General features: G+C 43.4%; 1 protein-coding gene across 2 annotated transcripts; it reads right to left on the bottom strand.

Annotated features, from left to right (window-relative positions):
• Nucleotides 1-1,881: 1,881 nt before the first annotated feature.
• On the bottom strand, nt 1,882-26,359 carry SKOR2 (SKI family transcriptional corepressor 2). Of its 2 annotated transcripts, XM_034073127.1 has the most exons (8): nt 24,980-26,359; nt 24,164-24,850; nt 23,223-23,283; nt 22,832-22,906; nt 15,474-15,539; nt 14,987-15,085; nt 9,483-9,550; nt 1,882-1,944 (listed from the first exon to the last, which is right to left on the bottom strand). In XM_034073127.1, the coding sequence occupies exons 1-8, from the start codon at nt 26,357-26,359 to the stop codon at nt 1,882-1,884; spliced, it is 2,499 nt and encodes an 832-aa protein (XP_033929018.1). The 2 variants fall into 2 exon arrangements, with proteins under 2 accessions (XP_033929018.1, XP_033929017.1); XM_034073126.1 differs by having other exon boundaries at nt 24,164-26,359.
• Between the last annotated feature and the right edge of the window lie 638 nt (nt 26,360-26,997).

Here is a 26,997-nt window from a genome sequence, read left to right as displayed (position 1 = left end):
CTGAGATTTCTTTACTCACAGAATTATAACATTAATTTGCAGTCCCTGAAAAGCAGATACATGTAGATCACCTGCTCCAGAAGCATCCTCTGACAATTTGCTAGTGAGCATCTGTAGAGCCAGGTGGAAATACTTTTAAATTAAAGATGAATTGCAACTTGTAACTGACTGAAGTACCACTATACACAACAAGAACTGCTGTGGAAAGGAACACAAAGCCCAACAGGGGTAGCAGAGAAGCACTGAGTATTAATTGAGTGGTTGCTCTGCAACGCACAGGGTTTTCACCTCCTTGGTGTATGATGTGGGTATGTGTATGCATACACGTTCTTTCTTGAGGCAACTCTCTTCTGCTTGGCACATGGAGAATCTGCAATTGCTTCTGAACAGTATAGTTGTGATTCTCTGCTTGACTGATTCAGCTTAGCAGTTAAGTAACAACTAATCTTTCAAAAACACTAGGGCCTACTTAGAGAAATCCCTGTTGTCTGCGGGGATGGTGTGCCACTGGAAACAAAAGCAGCATGAGAAATACATGCATCCTCCGTGCTCGCAGCAAATAATCAGGAAACGCTCGTATCTGTGATGCCAGCACCTTCCTTGCAGGGACTGTCAGCTGATGAAAACCTGATGATGGGAACAAATGGTGCAGTTCATCTGATGCTGCCATCCTCAGGCAGACTTTTATTGTAGATCAGTGCTTTGGACAAGGTGCTCAGGGCAGGACCTGCTGCTTCTCATCTGGGAAGCATACTGTTCTATTTGGGATATTAACACCACTTAAGTTATTTTAAATCAGTGCTCAGATTAATGAGACTCAACTGGAAAATGCTGGCAGAGAGTAATAAAGTATGCACAAGAGGCAAAACAGGCCAACTTGATGCTTAGATTAATCCCCTTATCTCAGCAGACAGAGCTCAAGGCCAGATACTGGTTATATGGTAACTATACTTACTCCTAATGTTTTAAGTATCTGCCTCTTCCATAGCTCAGGAAAACATCCATCATCTATACTATCATCACCTCAGATGCTCCAGATTTTCTCTTGAGAATCTCTGCTTTGTGCATTACTGAGGCCTCTATCTATGAATAGCTCTTTTCTTCTAATTCACCTGCTCTACCACAGGGAACTTTCCAGTAAATCCACAAGCCGTATTTTGTACCATAGCACAGTAGCAGGGCTACCAGCTTTCTGCCTCTCCTTCTCTTGTTTTACCAGAAAAAGAGAAAATGTTTAAATGTTGAGGCTGTGGCACCTGAAACTGGAATCTCCAATCAACCATGATGATGGAGATGGTGCTTCTTTTAACTGAATGCTTCTAGAAAACACTCCTGAAAAATGCAGTGTTGGGTTTGGGAATATCCTGCACAAGGGCAGCAGAGTAACTGTCCTCTGAAGAAGACTGAGCTACAGAAGATAGTCTGTGTTGTTCTGTAAAGTTCCCAAATCCTTCTTAAGAAAAAGCTCCACTATGGGCAGAAAACCTCATCTCTACCTGTCTGTGTGTGAACTTTTTCCCTCCGCACTGTGTGTGAAGTATTTCTACCTCACTGTGTGTGAAGTACTTCCCTCCTTTCACTGATGGTACATGACCTTTACACCACTATTCAACAGAGCTGAAGCACATGCTCAGGCAATGAGACCTGGATTCACCCATTAGTGAACTCTGAGCAGTATGTCCTACCCCAGTAGGAGTAACTTATGTGACATGTCAATTATCATCTTTAGACAGTAGCACAACACCTTCACAGACAGAGCTTTTAGACCAGACCCAGTAACATCAAGCCTAAGAATGATCCTCTTAATCTTGCAATGGCTGCAAAGAAAAACATGACATCCAGGTAAGACAGAATAAAGTCTCATCTTTCATAAGCTCACCTTTAGCTTTTGCTGAGGTGTGCGCCGAGCTTTTCTTTCCTGATCAAGCTTGCTGCATAGGGAATCTGCAATGACACAGAGACAAATGGCTTTAAGCCAAGGTTTGGCTAACAAAACTTCTACACTGGAATCCCTGCAGATGAAGGGCTTCGTTTGCCTCCCTGTATCATTTTAGGAAACAGTGCCTTAAATGGAAAGATTGAGCTCCTTACAAAACCGCAAGAATGTTGATGCAGAAACAAAACCAAAAATGGCCCAGATTAGAACAACAGATCTTAAAATCCAATGTAAAAGATGTCTTCCAATATTTTGTTTCTAGCAGTTGCTGTCAAAAATTAAATCTACCACCCATTCTGCTGCCTGAAAGATGACAAAAATCAGCTGTTCATAACAGAGCAAGCAACATGCATTGATCTCTGCACAGCCAAAATACAGCATGTTGGGAGTATGAGGCTTCATGTATTTATAGCACCATAATTGGGAAGTTCCTAATAGATATCTCTGACTTGCATCAATCTGAGGGAAGCCACTGAAGCAGAACAAATAATTAAAGAAAAACAGAGAACATACATAGGCGTATTAGGGAACAGAGATATATTTAGAAACAAAGTGGGATAATGTGCTTGCTGGCTACTGGGAATATGGTTTGGGCCTGCTCTTTTCCAATGCTGGGCCTTTAGAATGCAACAAAACTAAATTGCTTCGAGATTTCTCCATAGCTGGGAATACAAGTGACTACAAATTCACTATTCCTTGGTGCTGCCTTTTGGAAGGACTATTGGAGGAATTCAGGCTGGGATCAGAAATCTATGTCCCTCTGCTCTTAGACACTGTTGCAAACTGAGGTGACCTTCTTCAGCTGTCAGGCGCTCCACAATATATTCACAAATAATGTCAAATATGTTACTGCAAGATGACAAATATGATGAGCTTAAGTCAGGAGCAAGGCCTTAAGCTGCATGAACAGCAAAAGGAAGAGCCAGGCAAATGCACAAAGTTGAAGCAACCTACCCCACACAGCTGAAAACACGTGAATTTACATCCATATCCACCGACCATACACCTAACATGCATTCTTGTATATCACTGTTTTGTTTTTAATTACATTATGCCCACAGTATGTGAGGATGTTTGTGTGGATTGTGCTCAGCATGTCTCCTGGCTGGTGTAAAGTGTAGTATCTGCAATTACATGAAGAGACGTATCCATCCCTGCCTGCCTTAATAATGAAAAGAGTAGAGAAGGCTCAGGATGAGAGGAAAGAAAGGAGCAGCTGCAGCTCAGGAGCTAACCCTTTCATCTCTCAGGAAAGGAGGTCAATCTGATTGAAAGCAGCAACACCAGGGAGCAGCAGCATCTGCAAAGATGAGCCGTCTGGCTGAATGAAAGCAGAAGCTTTTCATAGGGGCATGCTGCTTCCCACACTATACAGCCCTGGGGAAAGGGAAATGTGTGTGCATGAACTGAGGGCCAAAACCACTGATGACCTGAGAAGACCCAAGATCCAGATGTTTTGTCTGACTACTCTTATAACTCCTCGTCTTGACAGAATTGAAAACCTATCAGGAAGCTTGCTGACAGATTCCCTCCCAAAAAAACAGAGCTCTTTCCTCCACCACATTCCCGAACAGAGCTGCCTTCAGGGCAGTGTTTGCAAAGGCTGGAAAACTCCTGTCCAAATTGCAGCAGAGATGTCCGCAAAGAAACTGTTTACCTGATCACCGATTCCTACAGTTTAGATTAAAACAGGAGCCACAAACAAACTGCCTGAACAAGCACATTTCAGCTGAGACCCATGATGCTTCACCAACTGCTTTCCTTCTCTCTCCCACTCAGGACATCCAACAGGCAACATCAGTTTGCATGGCTACCAGGTATATAGGACATCTCCCAGGCTGTACTGACCTAGATAATACAATGGGGTACATTCTGTCAGAAATTAACTGTTCTTAATCTCTGATATATTTGGTACATCAGTGTCTTTTCAATGTGTGTTGGGTTATCCATTCTCCTGGTAGTAAACGAAACTGGGAGAGATGGGTGTCTAACAGGGAAATAACTACCTTCTTCATGAGTTAAATAATCTGCAGTGTCATCTTATACACTTGAAGAGCATTTGGTAACTCCACTGTTGCAGTGGAATATATTTAGGGATCTTCATGACAATACATTCCTGTGTTGTGCATCCAGGGTGTCTGTTCTGATAAAAACTTGTCCTACAGTACACTCCTAACTGCATTCCTGGAACACGTTCTCTTTGCTTCATTCAGGGAATCTGGTTTGCAAGCTCTGAGTCTGGGGCACAACATGAACCAAACACAGATACATGGATAGGATTTGGGATTCATTTATAAAGTACACATCCATCCCTGCTACACTTGGACATCAAAGTAGCTTCACCAAAAAAATCAAATGCAGATAACTGAACATACAGAAACAGATGTGCAGTATCATCCCAACTACTAAAGCACAGGTGAAAAAATTAATGAGAAAAAATATAAATATCTCTCTGGGTTTGGAAGAGGGAGGCAAAGAAGTGAAATCTGCCTTGGAGTCTGCAAAATACAGTGAACATGTTTCTAGAAATGCTCTTCCATCTGTAATTATCTGTGTGTCTGTGTGCAGGCACTTCAGCACAAGATGCAGCTCAAAAAAACCAAGAGACATTGTGCTGAACCGATGTTTCCCTCTAACATTCTTATCAAGGTCAATCAATCTAGCTGGACCACTTTAAGCAGAGGACCAAAACAGAAATCTTAATAAAGCACGGCTGTTTCCTATTTCCATTTTGCAAATATGGAATAACATGCACGCAGTGTCTCTGCACGCAAAAATGTGGATATTCCTTGTTTGTATAATGAATACGTTAGTTGTATAAAGCACCTGCTTTTTATATACAACCTAAAATAGGAATTAAACCTACTAGTGCTTTTCTTAATTACAGTAGGACCCAGAGGAACATGATCTCATACCTCTGAAGATCTACCAGCATTACCACATGGTACCTTTTTTTCTTCTTTTAAACACTCTTGTGAATCCTTAAAGATCAGGGTGAAACATGATGGAGAAATAGAAATCAATTTTGCAGATAGATAGTTCCAGATTAATTTTATTGTCTGCCTCTGAAGAACAGAGCTGATTCAAAGCAGCACTGAATCTTAGTAAGTAAGGCCATCAAATATCAGAGGAGCTCCAGCTGGATCCAGTTATGAGCTCTGAACAGTAATATCAGTCCAGATTTAGGCTAGGAAGGAGGAATGCAGTTCATGGGAGTCTAACTAAATTAAAAAACCCGAACAAAACCAAACCAACACTTTCCGCTGGAGCTGGATTGACAAAGGACTGCCTTTCTCACATTTCTAACATGCCAAAGATCTGCTGCCTTTTACCCTTATATAAAGTCAGTGGGATTGATCAGTACCTGATCTTAGTCACCTAAACTACAGGAGCAGGGTGATGAACACCATCTTAGTCTTTTCTGATGGATACATTACAACTGTGGTCTATGCTTTCTAAGAACCAACAAACTACATGTAAGGGACACCCAAAAGGAAATGAACAAACACTAGCCTAGTGTTTTACCTATCTGTGAGTGTTTTAGAGGGGTTTACTGAAACATAAAAGGAATAAAAAAACATTGTACTGGGAATGCTGCTTCTAATCATTCTCCCACCTGGCAGCTAGGAAGAAAGTTTATGCTTTTAAACTGTGATCCACTAACACATGCTCAGAAAACAATACCTGACAGATGCAGAAGCTCAAGCAGGCGCCAACTCAGTGCTCTGTTAGACTGGGTTGGCTGTCCTGACAGATGAGTTCTGGTCACCCTGCACAGAAACCAACAACTCAAAAGGCAGGTGAGCTCTTTTAAGGCCGTATCACATGCGCCATTTTAGAACTTACCCCAGCATGCCTGACATTTGTTTCTTCTTGGTGGCCCTTTCTGTATAGCTGAATAGCAAAAGCCAAATGATCCATGCCTAAATCCATATATAAAATTAATATTTTATATAAGACCTCCAAGTACACGCACTGTATGTAGCTAATTCGAGAGACAGCACTTTGAGGGAGGAGGAAGAGAAAAGTGCATTCAAGGATTTAAGACTTATTTTCTTGTTAAACATGATGATTGGTTGTTTCTTGGCACTTGGCTGAGACTTTGGCACAAACAGGCTGTAATACTGGAATTACTGGCACAGGTTGCCCAGAGAAGCTGTTACTGTCTCATCCCTGGCAGTGTTCAAGGCCAGGTTGGACACAGGGGCTTGGAGCAACCTACTCTAGTGGAAGGTGTCCGTGCCCATGGCAGGGGGTTGAAACTGGATGAGCTTTAACATCCCTTACAACCATTCCATGGTTCTTTGATTAATACTTCCCAGCAGCTGCTCAAGACACTCTGACCAAATCCTTTCTCAACATAAATTGCTGATGGCTGCACAATGACCCACTCCTCCAGCTACCTACCAAGTAGGGTTATGTCCAAAGAAGACAACATCTATCACAGAGGATGTTAACAGAACAGGACTCAACCTCCCATTTTCCCAACGATCTGAGCTTTCCTCCTGACTTTCAGGAAGCCATAAAATGTATATATAATTTTTCTTTTTCTTTTTTCTTTTTTTTTTTTTTTTTCCGGAGAGGACAGGGCACTAAAACAAAACCCCATTGATTAAACGCTGCTGTAACGGAGGTTTTTAATGAGGAGTACTGAAGCCAGGTGCCTCGCAGCCGGTGCTGGGGGTGCAGTGGCGGCCGGGGAGCGGCAGAGGGCATCGCGTGGCCGTTCATCATCGCCTCCTGCACTACAGCTTCACAGCGTCACCGAGAACTGGGAGAAAAACGCGTTACTGGAAGAAAAAAATCCGCCACCTTCCATAAGTCCTTCCCATGTAAAAGGCTACGGTGAGCGTTTGCAGGAGGAAGTTTTCAAATACAATTTGTATTTCATTAATCTTTTCATGCTTAGCTTCAGCTTGTTGTATTCCCGACCTTTCTGACACGTCAAGCACAACAAGGCAGTTGATTTTAAAGTCTGACTACTCAGTTATGTAGCTTGAGGAGTTCCAGTGCAGGGTGAGCGAAACCATCGCTGCTGCAAAACCTGCCTCTGGTACCCCCTGTTACAGCAGATGACTTTCAGATCATGCACAAGTCTTCAGAAAGGACTAACTGAAGTTTTATAATCCTTCAGGGGTGAGAAGAGCCAAAAGAAACTGACTCTGCGTTCATATTGTTTGTAAAATAAACAAAGCAATCAAGCTAGGTTCTGCAGCTAGTTATACTAGTAAATTTTTAGTTTAATAATACAAAGGTATACAGCTGTGAAACTGCAAGTAAAATTAAGATTTAAGTATACATTAAAGACTTCTGCTTTTATCTTTGCACTTCAATTTAAGAAGAAAATAAGCTGCGGGCAGCTCTGCTAAAGCAATAGTAGAGCATCCCATGAACATGCAAGCCAAAACAACCTGCCCCTTTTAAAAACAACGAATGAACAAAAAAAAAATTAAGAAGTAACCATACTTTTTGTGTATCTTGCACTAAAAGCTCTAATTCATCTATGCCATAACCCAAAAAGGCCAAACGAGTTAGCACATTCAGCTCAGCAATCTTAATTTGACATATAAGCACACAAGGTATATTCAAGTGAATGAATTAAAGTAACTGCAGGAGTTATCACTTCAGAAGTGCTGACTCCATTTCAGTTACCACCCAAAACATCCCTGAAAATTTCTGCACTCATCTTAAACAAACACACTTGTTATTTGCAGCAGCCTCTCAGCTCTTCAGATGCAAACATCCATTTAGCTGTCTCACTGCTACACAGCCTGCCTCACCAGTACTGGGAGGGATACCCAAATGTGAGCATAAAGACTCACTGATGATGTGATAACATTTCTATTAGTGATAATTAAACTTAGGCAGCCACAGTGAGTGAAGGGGTCCTGAACTGCTGGTGCAGCACATTAAATGTTGAAACTATTCACTGTAAGTACATTTAGACAGCTCTGTTCAATGATCAAATGACTATTAGTCTTTCTGTAGCATGCACCATAAAAAGGTGTGAATTACATGATCATATGTCTTTTCCTGCCCAAGAAAAAGCACTACATTGAACCTTGTGATTTTTCCATTTGTAGATCAGCTGGCTGAAGGTGGTGACATCCAGTTTCAGAAACTACTTCAGAACTGGACCACAAACTGCATGGCAGAGATGATCCATTCTCTCCTAAGAGGCAGATTTAGCTCCAAGTTTGCCTGACACAAGAGATAAAGGCTGACATGGGGCCACAAACTTTGTGTTTAAATGTGCTTCACAGGAGGAATCAGACAGGTCACCTGCCTCAAATTCGAAGCAGCAGGGGAAGTACTTTTCAGGTTGGCATCTTAATTACCAGCTTCTGTGACAATGCAATTCACAGATGGAGCCAAAGTCCTTTCCTGGCATTGGGAGACAAAGGGGAACACAGTAACCACTGGACACATTAAAGAGTGGAGACAAGCGTGAGAAAAAAATCTCCAAAGATGTTCTGGACTTGAATCCCCTCCATAAACAACCTCCTTCAAGTACCCTCCATCTCTCATTGAAATCCCTGAAGTCAGCAGGAACAGCGAGCAGGAATGTTCGGCAGCTCTAAAAATAAGGCCACTCCTAAAAGCCTCTAAACATAGGTGCACAAGTTTGACAATCCTGGCCTTCAGCTTTATTTTTATGTCCCAACCCATCAATTAGAAAATGACAGTACCAGAAGGCTGGACAATGCCGTCCCTGCACTAGGCTCTGTGACAACCACAAGGAAAATTTAGATGTTCAAGCACAGACTGGATCCAGGTTAGTGGGGATATTTGGCAAACCTGCTTCAAAAAATCCCCATTGAATAACATCAGACTGATCACAGAAAAAAACCTCTATTAGCATGTTGATAGCCTCCCATTTGTTAACATGATCTGCCCTTACACTAAACAGTATCTGAGTAAGAAACAAGTTTTATATACTACACCCCTCACTTGTACTGGATTAAGTATGTCAAGTTTTCAAAGCAGCACAGTTGTTACAATGATAAAGAGCTGCACTAACACACACATGCAAAATCCCTCTTGATTTTAAAATAACAAGCAAAAACCCCAAAGGAATGTGTTCCTACACTGAGCTGTGTTTTGGCAACTCAATCCTTCACTACAGAGTTAAGCACTTCTTCTAGCAGCTGAAATTTCACAAAGACACATCCTGAGGTTTATTTGCCAGTGAGAAGCTGGCCTTGCACAGATTCCCTGCCAAGGGCTGAAATGCACCCTTTGGCAACTCGTACATGGTAGAAACATTTAACTGCTTAAGGTTTACTGATTCAGTCCTCCCTTTTCACTCTGAAGAAGTATCTCTCAGCACTGAGTCAACGCATTTCGTTTAGTTGAAACATGAAGACCCATCTGGTTACCGCATGAAAGTAAATCTCCAGGTAATTAGACCCTAAACCAGCTGAGCTCCGCAATATGAGCTCGGGAATAGTACATCTGTATGGCTCACAAAGGGAAAGTCTGAGCATTGCACTGAAAAAACATAAAGCAACAGTTTATAACATTTTAGCATAGAAAGCAAACTTACAATTTGTAACTGCTGTACCATTTCTTCTCTGTACGCCAGTTCCCGCTTCATCTGATCTTGAAAATTATCTGTAAGAAGAGGAAAAAAGCAGATGCAGCAGTTAAAATGGAGCCCACATAGTAGAATTCATATAAATAAAGTTAAATCAAACCAAATCACTACTAAGAAACCATGAAACACTACAAAGCCCTTCACCCAACTAAAACATGTTCCTAACAGAAACTTATCTAGTAGATGACACTTCAAACAAGAGATGTGGAAAAATCAGATTCAGTTATTTCCCAATTAGCAAACATATTCTGCTAAGTGCCTGTTGCTAGCATTTATTCCCACAGTTATTCTTCTCAATGGACAAGGCTCTGCAGTCATTAGTCAAACATCTACCAATGCTGATGAGAAGAGCAAAAGCTGTTCCCCTTTGCTTTGGCATAAATCTGTTGACATCAATAACGATGTCCAACGTGTGAGAAGTGTTCAAGGATGCACGATTTGATTTGTAGTTTGTAACATCGTGCTGATGGCTTTGAACAAAACCCAGACTAAAGCTCCATAAACAGTGACATGGAAAGCAGAAGGGAAAAGGTCTTTGAAAGACTAATTCTTAACAGCTGGCTTGCAGTACAGACCAGCCTTCCTGCTTCACTAGCTCCTCCTTCCCTTATTTTCCTCCTCTCTATCCATTTCATACAAAACTTAATTTGGTAGAAAATTAACTGCTGGTCTGTTTTTGTAACACTGCTGTTGGAGGGAGGGAAAAATAAAAATATGAACGAAACTATTGACAGGAAGCAAATAACATGGAGAGCTGCATGATGGAGACCTGCGTGCAGTGGTGGATTATTAAATGGAGGAGGAAAGAAAATCCCTTCCACCCAGTATAATTCTGAATCAGGAAACAAGTATAGAATATAGCAAGGTGAATGCCAACAGAAAACAGCATGGAGCATCTGAACACACAGAGCTTGGAGAATAACTACAAGACCAAGGCAGCTAAAAAGGTTTATTTACAACTAACCAATTAAGAGAATTAAATAATCATGCTGGGACACAGTCACTCAGCCTTGCAACAAATTCTCAACCCCAAATGCAGGAGCAGGAAAGCAGTGAACAGGCATGGCATGATGCAGTGGAGAGGAAGGATGTATCTCTCCTGCAGGGGAAGAGGACATACCGCCGTCAAGTGTGGGCATAGGAACACGGTAGAATAAAGTACAAGGCAGCAGAGCTCTGTCCTCTTTCACACAAGAATTTTGCCTCCCTGAATGATGACCAAAAGCTGTTGTTTATAAGGCATGGAGGCACTTCAGGACAACAAACAAATAGCAATTAAACAAAGAAAGAGTGAGAAAATTTATCCAGCCGAAACCGTCAGGAGTCCAGCTCAGTCACACAGAAAAGGGTATGACATCATCCTATAAAAAGTTTCTCAAATTTCAAGTAAATGCCCACAGAATTTTTCAGGGTATTCCCTCTAGTCCAACTCAACCAGGAAAAGAAGCCAACAGAAACAAATCAGGTTTGCAATTACCCTCTTCCTAGCACCAAAAAAAGCTGTCCAGCATAAAATGGTGATCGCTTCCTATCCTGGTCACTAACAGCTGACATATCTGTGCCAGCTACGACTGGTGTCCTCCAGTTTCACTATGAGTAGGCTACATGGAGAAATACTCCTTCTCTCCTTGACACTTTCCTCCTCACTGCCTCCTCACAGGCTCATCACCTCTCAGAAAAAAATAGCTCAGAAATCTTGCTCAATCCTGCACTGCAAATGTCCAAGCTTGCAGTGGAAATGGGGTGTTAATGGTAAGGATAGATGGGGTTTTTTTCTGGCAGCATTTATCTGAATCTGAATGCTTACAGACAAAGCCATAAGCAGTACCCAAGAGAAAAGACATGAATATTTAAATAGCTTTCTTAACACAAAATTAAATACTTTAACTATCCAGACTATGTCTCCACCATTTTATTGCCACATTGTTAAATGCACATGGACAAAATACGTGCCAGCCGACACCAAAGCACAGAACAGAAGAGGGTTCTGGGGGAACACGCTGTCATCATGCACAGGTGCTCATATTTGTATCAGGACAGCAAATTCTTTGCTTTTCTTCAAGTGATCTGACCGTTTCATTTTTTTTTTATTTTCATCAAGTGATCTCTGCATTGAGAGATGTTACAGGCAAAGGAAAGCCCCATCTCCAGTTTTCAAATACAACAACTATATAAAAAATAAAGGTACAAACAGCAGAAGACAAGGTTGGCTGCTTTATAAATTATCATGGTCCACATTACAAGCAGGTACAAGAAGCCACAGAGAAGCGTGCAGCATAGTACTGCTAAATGAGTTTGCAAATAAGATCAGTTCTCATTTTGCAGGAATTTCCATGAGGAGACAGTGGAAACCAAACACCATTTACACACAAGACTGCATGGCACCACTGTGGGTGGTGCTTTGAGGCTATTAAGGTAAAACACCCCAAATTTGCTCAGTTCCAAATGCAAGACCCAAAACAAAAAGGTGACTTTGGAGTTAATTACACACAACCCAAGAGAGGCATTTTCTAGAGAGATACAGTGATACTTTCCACATCTCACACATAGCTGAATAGGAATATATTTCCTCCCTTTTAAATAAGGTTAAGAAAACTTAAAAAACAAAGGCTTCTTATTTACCCACAAACAATTCAAAGCACAGGGAGAACCACCACAACCTGTGGGATTGAGAATTACCCTAGTAGACTGCTCCTGTACTCAGCACCCTTAGGGATGGGACAGAAATACAGTCCCCACTGCTGCTCGGCCTGATGCTGTGGTGAGCCAGAGTGGGATAGAATATTGTCCTGCGTTCAGCAGTAGCAGTCATTTTTCTCCTTCTTAGTAGCTGGTGCAGTGCTGTGTTTCTGACTTTTGGCCTGGGAACAACACTGATAACACCGATGGTTTTAGTTGTTGCTAAATAATGTTTACTCAGACCAAGGACTTTCTGAGTCTCATAAGTCTCATGGCAGACCAGGGAGGAGGGGAAGCTGGGAGGAAGCAGAGACAGGACACCTGACCCAAACTAGCCAAAGAGGTATTCCATACCACAGCACGTCACGCCCAGTATGGAAACTGGGGGGAGTCACCCGAAAGGGCTAGATCACCGCTCGGGTCAGGCTGGGTATCAGCAGGTGGTGAGCTGCTGTATTCTCTTCCCTTGTTATTTCCATTGTCACTCCTATTAATGGTGGTAGCAGTAGTGGTTTTGTGTTATACCTTAGTTACTGGACTGTTCTTATCTCAACCCATGGGAGTTACATTCTTTTCATTCTCCTCCCCATCCCTCCAGGAGCAGGGGGAGGAAGAACGGAGGGGAAGTAAGTGAGAGGCTGAGTGGTTCTGAGTTACCAGCTGGGCTTAAGCCACGACAGACATGACCCCTGTTACCTGTCTGCTCTTCGCTCCCTCCTACATCCTCAGATGTTTCCAAGCCATGATAAACCCATCAACACAATTTTACCTCAACATTCCTTTAGCTGGTTCTCTGAAGACTTCTCTGCCTAGCTTCTCCCTGTCCAACACCACCCCAAACAGACACTGACTTGGGAGACCTTGGCAAAACACTTTCTAATACTTGACCTAAAGCAGCAGCCCCATCCAGCAGCACAAGCCTGGGACAGACCTCTTCTCTTTTGCTAGGACATGTATTGTTCTAGAGGACAAACCACTTTTACCCTAGATTTTACGCTTCTTTGCTTTACAAAGACCCTTCTTCTTGTTTTATTATATGCGGAGAAGGGGTGGGTTTTTTTGGTAAATCTAAATCTGTAAATAGGTTTTACGGTCACTTGTATATATTGTTTATTGCACATTATCTGGTTTCTATTTTAATCCTGAAGAAAATTGACCACTACTTTGTGGTACATTGAAACCACATATTTTTCAAGCTAGCATACAGTCGCCACTTCCTTGGTCAGCCGTATGTGTTCTTTTCTTTTATTTGAATTGTATTTCATGTGGTTTAATTGAAGTGTTTATTTACATGGCAATGACAGAGCATTAATTTTACTGTAGAAGAACAAAAAGATAAATAAGTGACCTGAATGGCAAAATTCCAAGATGCCATTTCACCAATACCACACATCAGTGTTTTGATCTACACAAATTATTTTAAAATTGCCTCACTCCCAAACCCAAGTAATGACTGAATTTATACTGAAGGATGAGGTTATCCTCCTTTCATTAATATCCATATCACCTCAGGCGGCTCTTCTCCTTTATTTATGAAGCTGTCTATATCTTTCAGTATTTGGGCTAAAGAGGGAGTCATTGCCAGAGTTCTTGCACTTCCTTGCTTCCCTGAACTTACCTTATCTGATGTTACAGAAAGGGGACAAATGTATTTTCTTTAAACAATAGGAGAATGGTGTCTGTGTTCCCAACTTTTCCTGGGAGATGCAACACTCATCAGCTTGCAGCAGTGGGTTCTGGCTGACCTGCTTACTTTTTGGGACCTGGCAATACTGGGTTTTGTCCCTGGAGTTTTTATCAAGGGACCTAGGGCTCTAACAATACTGAGTTTCTGAACTCCTCAAGAAATCATGATAAATCAACATGAGGGCAGTTTTGTGCTCATGTTGGTCAGACATTTCAGGCACGTATGAGTTAACAGTTTAGCAAATGTTAGGAGAGCCTGTAACATTACATTCATGGCAGTGTTCAAGGCCAGGCTGGATGAAGCCTTCGGTGATATGCTTTAGTGTGAGGTGTTCCTGCCCATGGCAGGGGGATTGGAACTAGATGATCTTAAGGTCCTTTCCAACCCTAAGTATTCTATGATTCTATGATTCTATGTTACGAGAGCCTTTACTGTGTGTCTTCTACATTGTCCTGACCTATGTGGGATTTCTCATGGAAGCATGTTTTTCCCAACTGATGTCAGCGTAATTCAAGAAGTCTCAGCCTATGAGTCTTTCTCCCTGTGCATGCAGTGTAACTTTCTGGCAGCTTCATGAAAACCCTATTTTGTTTTCTCTTATGTAACACATGCCAGGCAAATTCCATCACCCCTGGACATCAGTCGTGGTGGAAGGGCCATCTCAAATAGCCCATCTCAAGAGGAGAAGTCCAAATAGGTATTTCTGTTCCTTAAACAGGGGCCACATCAATTCTCCATCATCACCTAGAACTACCTAAAGGTAACTATCAAGTACCTTGTCTTCAAAAGCCTCCAAAAAGCTGGTTAAGACCACTGACACTGCTGTACCCCAAGAAGCCCCAGACATATTTCCATCTACTCACTGTATTCAATGTTACCAAAATCAGTAAAATACACATTAAATAGACATCCAGCTTCAGATTTGCCCTACGAAAGGTCTGAAAAGCCAAGGCAAAAGTGCCATCAGCTTCAGCAGAACTAAGCAAAGATCCTGGCAATGCAACTGAGAACACACCTCTCCCACTTTAACAATCTGACAAACTCAACCACCCATAAATAACACCAAAACCACAGATGTGTATCTTACTGAAGACTGGGAAAGACGCATTTCCTTTCAACACCTGGAACTCCTGTTCTAGTCTCCTCCGTAAGTCGATCTGTTCAAACAAAACCTTCTGGAGTTCCTCTAACAAAGGGAAAAGAAAAGTGGTTTTACTAATCTGTATAAATAATTCTTGAAAGAATAGTTGCAGAGCAATTCATTATTATAAGACAAAATATTTAAGCAGTTACAAAAAAAAAAGTGTTGCATAGACCTACAATAGATTTTGTACAGAAAGCCATGAATATAAATCAATGTAATATATTATTTTAAAGTATTATATTACAGTGTCATGTATTGATTGATATATATGCATTAATCTCAATTATATCCACCCAAAGGTCCATATATTATTCATATGTTATTTGACAAGCTTAAAATATGGTGCAGAACAAAAGTGCCCCCTATTATCCTCATATTCTATTAAAACAAAGAGCAGTTTTATAATATAAGAGGCCCTTATTTATTTTACCTTTCCCCATGTTTTCCACATCCTTCTTTAGTGAATGAGGTGAATTGGTTTCTTGGGTATGTTCACCTTTAAGAAAGGAGAAAGGAAATAGTAATTTACTGCTATTGCTTTTTATCAGTATTGTCCTTCCTGTACATCTGCTCCCGAGAATCTGGAGGGGGAAAAAAGAAAAAAAAACCCAAGAAAAAATATTCTGAAAGTGTAAGATTGAGGCTTATCTACACATCTCCATGTGCACAGCACTTAAGACTTGCATTTGCTTCTACTTCAGTAAAGTACCTGCCTACACCATGGCCTCCTGCCGAACAGACCCCATGTCTCCATGTTACCCTAGGAAACCTCCTCTTGCACATCCTCTGCTGAACTGATCCCTTCTTTCCCTCTATCCCTTCTTGAAGATGCGCGAATCATAGAAGGACTAGAAACAAGCTGAAGAAGGGTTAGGCAGAGCCTTCTCTATATGGTTTCATATCTTCTCCTTACAATGGGAAGTCCATGCTATATAGCTGGGCAGGACCCTGTTCCAAAATCCACAGGCAAAATCTTCTGCACACCAGCCTCTCTCATCTCCTATAATTCTATGGCATGGGCTAGTTATAACTAGATATAGTTCATACCCAGCTGAGATAGAATTGACATTAGTGGAATTTGCATCTAAAGGATACACCTCTGAGGTCAACCAATTCAAAGACTTCTGTTTTAGATTGCTCACATAACTTTTAATCATACAGTAGTAAAGAATTTTCTAGATAACAAAACTTTACTATTTCCAGATATATGAATACTACTTCTTTTTGCTTTTTTTCCTTTAAAAATAAAATAAAGTAGAATAAAATAAAATAGAATAAATCTTCACAAGGTGGTAAGCTCATCTGGATAAGAGCTTGACCTAAATATGAACCTTCTGACAGAAGGTGCAATTTTCATTATCCTCTGGAACTGTGAAATTTTCCTCTACTTTATGTGAATAGGGTTCTGGAACAAAAAAAAAAGAAAAAAGTTTTAAAAAAAGAAAAAAATATCACTTTAGCAGAAATTAATGAGGGAATTTCTATTATTTACAGTTGAAGTAGAAATGGACTCTCAGTAATTAAGGAAGTATTTGTTAAATAACCAATTATTGAACTAATTGGACTAATTCTTGTTTTAGTCCAGCCAGTAAATACACATCATTAACTCTACTGATGAGTAATCACAGACATACACCTAAAGCTACTCAAGTGTTTATGTGTTTGGAAGGAAGAATCATGTGGGAAATAATCTGGGTTTTTTGAAAATAAAAGGCCATAGCACTAAATAGGTCATCACTCATCAGATAAGAAAGCAGTTAGTTAATAAACTCATCCTGTCATCATGCATTTCCGAGTAGGTCATCACAATAAGCTAATTTAAAAGTTGAATCGTGAAAGTCTTGCTTTATATGCAGTCAGATATCCTTTTGCAAAATGTTTCTTTCTTTTTTTAAAAAACTAATGCATCCCTATATCCAGTAAACCTTGAAGTCACAGCATATGAAACCTATCCAATAGCTGTGCATTTTAGCATCAGTTATCTTTTCAGTCCTTAAAAATAAAAAAGGCAACCACTCATTCAGACATACACATTTATAAAACTGACTTCTGGTGCCAGCAATTCCATTTAAAAATATGCTTATGTAACATAAGGATTAAAAAAATAATTTTTGTAGAAAAACAAAGTATTTTCTACAGGTAACTTGTCTCACCATACTAAAAGAAATAGCAAGCTTAAAAATACATCACTTTTTGGGCAGTGGTTTGTGCTGTTTCCTCAATATGAAATGGTCTTTTTTTTTTTTGTTTAGTTAATATAATTCTGTTTTAAACAGGAATGCTAACAAAATAAATGTTTTGTTAGCGGAATTAGGGTGCACAAGATCAAGAAGGAATTAAAGTTTAGGAAGGATGTTTATTGAGTTATAAATACTAGTATATTTTCCCAAATAATTTCTTTTATTGAGGCATTCTTTTCTAAGTGTTCAATTTTTAGGGATAACAGACTCACAGACAGAAGGTAACTGGATTTTTCAAGGGGGAGAAAAGAAAAAGGGGAAGAGACTAGATCCTAGCACAGAGCATAGCGGCAACATTTCCCACTTGCTCAGTTGAGCTTTCAGGGCTGTATGTTTGAGGCTGCCAACTCACTGGGACTGAAAGAACCACACCAAAATGAAAATAAGGGCATGCAGCTTGAAGAATAACTTCTCCAGCATCTGCAGCCTCTCCACTAAGATACTGAAAAGACTTACTAGAAAATCCCCCATCCTTGCCCGCAAAAGAAGGAAAAGGATGGGAAAAGTGAAGGTACTTAGAAGCAAAACTTGGCACGTAAGGTTCTAAAGAGTAACTGTATTTTTAAACTGCTGATGTTAAAAGAAAAAGCTTCAACATTATTATTATTAATGTTAATAATAATCAGATGGGTTTCACCTTTCCAGTCCCCCTGAAAACGATAAACAGGAGCCTGCTCTTCTCTGTTTTTCCATACTTCCCAGAGGCCTCATCATGCACTGTGTACTGTTCTACCTTAATTGAAAGGGAGGAGGTATTGAATATTTAACCAGCTTCCTTTCTCTTACATGTTAATTAAAAGCTAAATAGGTATTTTAAAACAAACAAACAGAAAGCCCAAAGAATTTTAATCAGTCTAAGAAAAAAAGAATCACTTCCCCTTCTAATAGCTTCACCATAACTCTCTTGGGCCTTGTCTACACACAAACTTGTAGCAGCATTTAAACACTGAAAGCTGTGCAGCCCGTTGGTACAGACACCTAGGTTTTCTTTAAGAGTGGCCTATTTCAGTTTATTCAAAGAAATCAAACTGTATCTCAACTGTCTGTTGGGTAGGGAAAAAGGGGATAAAAGATTTATACCCAGTTTAAACTGCCTCAGCTGAAGCTTTTGGTACTTCTCTTCCCAATTAGCTCAGGTGCACAGACATTGTTATTCTGGAATAAAGGTACGTGGGTTCTACTGTGCACAAATAGCTTTCTTACCCTGGAATGTGAACATCTGCCCATGAAGGGAAGAAGATATTATGTCTGTGAGTAGACACACCTCAAATTACTTTATCAGTATTCTGAAAAACAGGGGTCCCAAATTGCACATTGATACAGCCCCATCTCTTGTGATGCCACCATTTTATTAGCTCTGCACCCACTGGAATAGTGAAGATTTGAATTTTCAACACAAGAAACAAACAGAAACATTCCTAAATGTATTCTTCTCAACAGAAATGCAGGTTACCCTCCTTGTACAAAACCAAACCCGTCATAGCCAGGTTACCTCTTCATGATGTGCCATCTAGAGCAACCTCCTTCCTCAGGAAGATCTCGAGGCACTTTTCAAACAGCAGCTAAAAATTTCCATGCTGGCCCAGACAACAAAACGGCATCAGTGGGCAACTGATTTGCCCAATACAGAGGTCTGATGGATTGGGAATGAAACTCCACTCCTCCGACTCTCATCCGTGTACCTTGTCCCCACCTCATACCCTATACAATTCTCATATGTGGTGCCAAACAACATCAACCAAAATCATCTTTCCTGTATCTCAGCATTGGCCCTATTAATCCTGGTCAGTAGTTAGGTATTGCAGAGCACACCATGTCTGTCACCCAGCTCTACAGCTCACTCCTACCTCCATGAAGTTCACAGCACCGATGCTGTATCATAACTTAATACCCACTGGTATTTCAGCTGGAGAGAAGGCTGTCAGCAGACACAAACACTGCAGCCCTGAAGATGTCAGTGTCTTCTGGGTATAAATATACATATATATGTGTATATATATATATCCCTCCACTTAAAAAATACAGGCAGATGTGAACCGGCAGACTCTCAGAGCTTCAGAGGCTCCATCTGTATTTGAAATTAATTACCTGCTTTAAGATATGCTCAGTTCTTGCATATGTCCTGAAGAAATCCTAGTCTTACTGAAAATGTTCATGATTTGTGCATATTCGTGCCACTTTTGGGGGGAATAATCAATTGAATAATCAGAACTTGAGAAAATATGCCTATTTTAGGAAACTCAATAAGCATCTTTGAAGTGCTTTTCCATACTGGGGTAATACATGTGTCTGATAAAATCTGGAGCTTCGAATGTGAATTTGCCCTGAAAGTCGCTTAACTTTTAAAACAAACTAGTTCTTTCTTTTGCATAAACAAAGCTTAATTTGTAACGCCCATATAAAGTTTAAAACATGAACATCTGATTAAAAAAAATCTGCACTTAAGTAATAATGGATAGATAATTTCACACAGAACGTTCAAAAACTGCAACCAAAGTAAATATGTGTAATACTTAATCAGTCACATCTGTTGGCTTTTGGTCTGAATTTCATGCTTCCATCTGGTAAGTATTTCATAACTTTATTCTAGAAGCACAAAAGCTAGAAAATTTCTAATTCTTGGTTTGTTTTAAATGGAAAATAATATTCTCATTGGGTTCCAAAAACTGGGCTTTAAAAAAAAAACAAACCAACACAACTGATCTTGTGAAAGGTGTGAAAAATACAGAAGTTCAACAATGCTTCACCCTCTTCTAACAATTCAAAGAAAATTCCTGAGGTCCTTAATAATAACAGGTGAGAAAAGAGACAGGAATAATAAATAAGGACCAAGTCCTACAGTCCATCCGCAGTTTTGTCTGTCGTGCAGATCCATGTATTCATATACAGTTTTATGTACTAATACATGGTGCTGGGTCCCACATCTGAAAATTTGCCTTGTCTTCCCCCATTTCATCTTTAACTTCTTTTCTTTTTTTTGGCAAACACCTTCTGCGATAAGATTTCATGTCATTTAACTTCTGGATTGAATCCTTTACCACATATTCCAGTAAGGATTATGTAACCATCCAGTCTACTGTATATGCTTAGCTGTTTTGGAGACAATACTCTGCAAGGTGTTCTACAGTAATTGTACCAACATTTGCAGAGTTATTCTGGATATATATTTAAAAGTAAATGAAAGAAGGATCTTGCTTCACCTGAATTTTCCTGAAATGTCTTCCAAATCATCTTTTACAAAAAAAATAGTTAAAAAGGGAAAATTACAAGAAAACTTGAGAAGCTGACTTCTAGCTGTTATTAACACCAAATATTAGAGCTACCCTTTCCCATTAAAAGGGGTAAAAAAAGGGAGTGGTTGGTGAAGAGCTGACAGACCTCAAATTCTCTAAGAAATATGCAGTATTTGCAAGGCAGCCTTGCAACACCATAGCATGCCAGACACACGCAGCTCTAACCACCTTCAATTCCAGCTGCTAAAGGAGGGCCAGGATGGCAAACTGCAGCTTTCCTCCAAAAATATACCAGTTACACAAGTTAGTCACATCTATCTTTCAAAACTGCCAGGGTATTTTGAATAATTCCAGGATCTTTCCCAGCACTTCCTGATGGAAAAGGTTTACTGGCTACACAGAGTGAATGGCTACAGGATCTTCAAGCCTGTTATCTATTTCAGCTTTTGCAAGAGTGTGGCTTATTATGAATTTTTAAGTTCATTGACACACTGAGAACAAGAAGCAAACATACGCACTTACAAATGATTGTCTCTGGCACAGAAAATACTGCTTTGAAGACTCTCTTTACTAGGTTTAGTTAATAAATAGGAGTCCATCTCATACCAAGAGGGATTTCCAGGATCATTTAATCTTCCTTAATCTTATTAGGAAGGCACAGCTTTAATCAAGTCACAAATTTATTGGGTACATTGAAGAAACTGGAGAGTCAGAATGTTTTGCAAAATGGTTTAACAACCAAGCAGAAAACCACAGCGAATATAACACAGTAATTCTGGGCTAGATTAAGAAGGCCCAATCCTACACAGACATACAAACATGAATCTCTCTGAAGGTAATGAGACTGCTCATGCTTAGAGAGCATGCAGAAATCATCTTCTGAAACAAGCCCTTAAATGTTTTACACTTCTTTACTTCATCCCAGATCCAGTCCCAAGACCTTTAAACACCCAGGTGCTGCTGTCTGTTTACTTAGTATATTTAAGACGCTCCACAGAGTCGAAATAGCAGGGCAGTGCACTTCTTTGCAAACTAACATTTACATTTAAATTTACCGTGAAGATAAATATATAGCTATCACGGACTCACAGTGTCAATGAATACAAAACACTCGGAGTTTTAGGGAGAAAGATGAGCTACAACATAGAAGTAACCCCAAAATATCACCGTAATTTACTGCTTATAAAAGTATGGAACAAATCATTTTCTGAAAGACAAAAAATGCATATTTCTTTACAAAATAAACTGGCCACTGACTATTACATATTACTGTATTCCTAAAAATTCTTGGGTTCTTCAGGTTTACTTGCGCTAGTATCACTGCTGTGCTCTCCGTGGTAATTAGTTGAAAGTATAGAAGATAATAAGGTGATATCCACTGGTCCACAACCTCGATCCCTCAACCACAAAATTCACAAAAACCTAAACCGCTGATAGGTTTCTTCCTCATATACCATTGCTACAGCAAGACTTATTATTAAGTATTTCTAAAAAAATGCCCTTTGAAATGGGATACATTCGCAAATGTTTGCGATCTTTCAATTGTTCTCTGCTATTATATAAGATTTCTATAAGATCCCATTTCTTCATTTCCACTCCTTGTACAACTCTCCCTCTCCCCGCTTGCTCTCTCTGTCTCATTTGACAGGCAAATTTGCAGACATTGCCTGAGGATAACAACCTCGTTTGACAGTCAATTAACCGTGAATAGTCAAAGCCAAGGCAGTTTGCATTACATAAATGGAAAATTAGATTCCTTTTTCCCAAGAAACAAAAACCTCTCCTTAAGACACTGCAATAGACAACTTAGTATCAAAACTTCTAATCACGTCTTTCCCAAACCCCTTGGAGACATTTAGCAATCAGTAAAAGGTGGTTTCATTTAATTTGTATAATGTAATTTTTGTAAATGTATTATACATTTTGTGTAGAGATCATTATCATGGAGATAATATAAATGTTGGCATAGATGTCATAAAACACCTTTAATGTCTTTCTGACAGATATTAAAAGCAATAAGCTGTGATCCTTTTTAATGGAAGGTTTCAAAGAGAACATTTCAATTATTGTCATTTTATGCTTTTCCAGCCTGTTTCATTGTGTAACCTGATACATTTCTGAAATTTCTGCTGAAATATGCCCAGCAATTAATAATCTTATTCCTATTAATGTCACTGCTTTCCACCTATTTGCATTTTTCTCAGTTATATTTTGCTTGGAATTGTTTTTATCTTTACCCTTGTACTAAATATTCAGACATGTGATTATGAATTTAAGTCTCTGTCTCTTTATCCTCGATCTTCTTCTGAGCCTACCTGCTATATCTCTCCAAAAGTCTCCTCCTGAAGGTTCTGAGTCTGTGATGAAAAAATTATGCTCCTTGTTCTTATCTGAAATCCAAACAAAAAGCAGTGCTTAAAACGCTTTCACCAGCAAGAAACCTCAAACCAAAATGAGTATCAGAATCCAGAAAAAAGTAAATATATATTTATATATTCTGCAGGCACAGAGGCGCATTTTGGGTGCGAATGAATATAATGCTAAATTACCACCATAGAGAGACTATTAGAATGTTTAATGGATTTTTTTAATTGAAATCACAGAAGTGATTTGTTTTTGTTTAAATTGAGTGATAGAGGACACAGCTCACAGTACTGTGAACCCCCACACCTTGAAACGGGTTGGCAGACCCACATGTGCACTCACCTGAAAAGGTGTCCTCTTTCGTGGGCATGACGACCTGATTACTTTCCTTGCTCTTCTGATTCTAGAAACACAGAAAAGGAGTGAAATGTGCAAGATCAATTTTGAAAATGAGAGGCAGTCTTGTAGTAACAGTGAGCACAAAACATGCCCAGGGAAACGGATTTGGAGACATTCAAGCCCAGGCCTGCCCTGATATGGTTCTGGGCAACCTGATATAGATGAAAATGTCCCTGCTCTCTGCAGCGGTTTGGAACAGATGGACTTTGAAGGTCCATTCCAACCCACACTCTTCTATGATTCTATCATAGCATCTTCTACAGCCACCTTTATTGAGGAAGTCCGTGTCCTTCTGGATATTTACTGGCAACTTTCAAAGGTGGGTGAGGGCACCCATCACAAAATGGGGCTTGGGTTATTTTCTCTCATGTTAATCAGGGATGAGACCAGGACATGGAGCAACACCCACAGCCACCACCAACCATCATTCTGGGAAGGACACCCATTGAATAAATCCTCCTTATTTTTTTCAGCCTCCAGGGGTGGCCTCTGGACACCACATCGAGGCTTGGCGTGCTTGGCACACTGCAAAGCAGCACCACCATTGACGTGGCTCCCCACAGGGAGGAGTGTCCCTGGTACATGTGCCCTGGGCAGAGGGGTTTGGGCCATCCTGACTTTAGGGGTGAGGGGAACAGGGTTGCCTGACACCCCAAGAGGCCTAGGTAGCCACGTCTGACCAGAGCCCACCAGGCCCAGCCTGGACCTTACAGGGTGGCTAAGGAGACCTGGTGCTTAGGATGCTGTCAGCAGGGACACAAGGCCCAATATGGCAGTGAGGAGACCATGTCTGCCCATCTCCCCTCACCCAGGGAACCCTTCCCGCCCCAGTGGAGGTGCCTGTAGCCGCCATTAGAGGGAAGAGGCCCCGGGGGAACATTTACATCTTTGTAGGAGGCCGGCTCCTCCAGTGCAGGGTGGTGCGCCGGACTGCTGCCGCTGCTGCCCACCCTGGCAGTCGGCTGCGGCGGGGCTTGGCCTTCTCCGGGCTTCTCATCACCGGGCGGCCGGGGGAAAGGGCCGCCGACGGGGCGCTCCCGCCCGCTCTTCTCCGGTAAGCCCCGGCCGGGAGCGAAGCGGCTGCTGGCAGCCAAGGTGTCTCCGCCGCGAGGGTCTTCCTCGCCGTTCTCCTCCTCCTCGTCTTCTTCCTCCTCTTCAGGGGGTTTGTGCCCCTCGACGTCCACCTCGGGCTCATCTTCCTCCTCCTCGTCCTCCTCCTCCTCGCTGCTGTCTTCGCTGGCGAAGCTACAGCTGGTGCCGCCGGGGGACAGGAGGCGGTGCGGGGTGTGCGGTGGCGGGGGTAGCGGATGGCGATCGCATCCCGCCTCCTCGGGTGGCGGCGGCGGCGGCGGCAGCAGGAGCTGTAGCGGCGGCGAGGAGGAGCGGGCCGGGCCGCCGCCGTGCAGCTTGGCCAAGCTCTCCGAGTCTTCCTTACCGCCCACCGGACGGAAGGCGCTGGAGTGGTGGTATCCCCCGCCCCCCTTGCGCCCGCCTGCCCCTTCCAGCAGGTGCGGATGGTGCGTGGGGACCCGCCCGCCGCCGGTGCCCTCGGAAGCGGACGGAGAGGAGGGCTCCGCGCTGCCGCCAGGGGGCGACTCGAACAGCGGGTCCCTGGCGGCGGCTGCGGCGGCGGCGGCGGCGGGCGGCGGGGCGGAGGCTGGCGGGGTGCCCATCCCCGGGGCCCCGGTGCCCAGCCCCGCGCCCCCCGTCTCGCCGCTGGGCTCTGACAGGTCCAGGAAGGCCTGTCGCAGCAAGCCGGCCCCGTCTCCCAGGGAGCAGCCCAGGGCACCGGGGGGCTGCGGCGGCGGCTGCAGGTAGGTAGGCACCGGCAGCCCGCCGGGTGTACGGGGCGGCCAGAACATGCAGAAGGGCGGGTAGAAGGCGGCGTCCTTTCTACCAGGCCAAAAGAGCCCCGAGAGGCCGCCGCCCGCAGCCGCCCCACCGGCTTTGTGCGCTGCCGCCCCGCCGAGGGCATCGGCCCCACTGCCGCCGCCTTCTTCCTTCTTATGGCAGAGGCCGAAGGCGGCGGCGGGGAAGCCGTAGGGGTGCGGGAAGAGCCCCCCGCAGCCCGGGAACTTCTGGAGCACGCCGCCGAAGGAGCCCTTGCTGGGCACTGGGATGACAGGGTAGCTCCGTGGGCTCTTCCCACCGTGCGCCGCCGCCGCCACGGCTTCTTGCAGCTCCTCATCCTCCTCGAAGCGCGGACGTTTCTGGTGCAGCTCCGGCGGGGCGGCCAAGAGGTGCGGGCTCAGCAACCCGCCGCCCACCACGGCGGCCGCAGCCTTCACTGAGCCCAGCGGGTGGCAGGCGGCGGGGGCAGCGGCGGCGGGGGCCGGCGGTGCTGGCGGCAGGGCCCGCTTGCGGCTGCCGCCGTTGAACATGGCCTTGACATCCTCCCAGGCGAAGACCAGCTCGTCCTGGGGGCTTTTGTCGGTGAGCTTCAGGTGGCGGCGCCAGGAGTTGAAGTTGGCGGCGTCGGGCTGGGTGTACTTGGCGTCCGGCGTGCGGTGGGAGTGAAAGATGAACTTGTTGGGGGAGAAGTACATGCTGCAGTAGCTGCACTTGATGCACTTGGCCCGGGAGCTGTTGTAGCGGGCCGGGATGAAGCTACCGCGGCAGCCCCAGGCGCACTCATGTGACACGTCGAAGGCGAAGTTATCCGGCAATTTTGGGGGCCGGTTCTCCCCCAGGAACGACTTGCAGAGCCGCTCTGCTTCCCTCTTGGTGATCATGCCGCAGCGGCGGGAGGAGATGGGCATGGCCCCCGCCCGGCGAAGGATCTCCAGCTGCACCGGCGTACATTGCACGCAGGTGATGCCCAGGGCCACCCGACGATTGTGGATTTCGTTATAGCTAAAGTTTTTGAGGAGGGTGTTGGAGATCTGCGCCAGACACAACCGCTCTTGCCCGTCGATGACCAGGGAGACGATGGGGATGCCGTAGAGGATCACCTGCCCCACCTGGTTGGGCTTCATAGTGGCGTGGCCGGCTCTCGGCTGGTTCATGGAATCCGGTGGGTACGCGCTGGACGGCGACGGCAGCAAGATGTCGGTGGGGCCGGGCAGCGGGCTGCTCGCCATCGTCTCAGCGCCTAGGGGGCTGTTCTGCGCCAGCTGCGGATGGGGAGGGAGGAGAGAAACACAGCGCCGTCAGATGGGACCTCCCGGGGACTGGGGGGACCCTCCAGGGATGGGGTCCCCTCCGCAAGCACTACCCACCCCCGCCCCACGAGTGTCGCGTCGTGGGGAAGCACCACCGGAGCGACCGCCGTCCTCGAGTACCACCCTCGCCGGCCGCACCGGTTCTCCGACGTACGCATCCCACCGCGGGTGCAGAGACTACGGTAAATGAGCGGACCGCCCCCTCCCGTTAGGAAGATGCTCCAACCCACGATTCATCCCGAAACACGCCCCTGAGCCTTGGGTTAGCCTCTCCGTCCTAGAAATCCGTCGCTGCCCGAGCCGCGGCTCCTCCGCGAGCAAAGCGCAGAAGGGGAATAAAGAAAAGTTTCTCTTCTCTCCGCGACTCTCAGCGCATCCTCCCCACCAGGCCCCCGTTACCTCCGCGGCCGCGCTCTATCCGTGCCGCCGCCGGACCTCCTCCAGCCGTGCCAGCAGCCGGGAGGGAGGTGCATCCCCGCTCCCGCAACCACAGAGCAGCGCGACAGCCGCAGCCCGGCCCTCGGTGCAACGCATACGGCAGTGGCTGCGGGTGCGGA

This window comes from Melopsittacus undulatus, chromosome Z (genome assembly GCF_012275295.1).
Source record: "Melopsittacus undulatus isolate bMelUnd1 chromosome Z, bMelUnd1.mat.Z, whole genome shotgun sequence".
NCBI classification, from domain to species: Eukaryota; Metazoa; Chordata; class Aves; order Psittaciformes; family Psittaculidae; genus Melopsittacus; species Melopsittacus undulatus.
The sequence above is the reverse complement of the archived record's forward strand: the minus strand, read 5'-3'. Positions and strand labels throughout refer to the sequence as shown.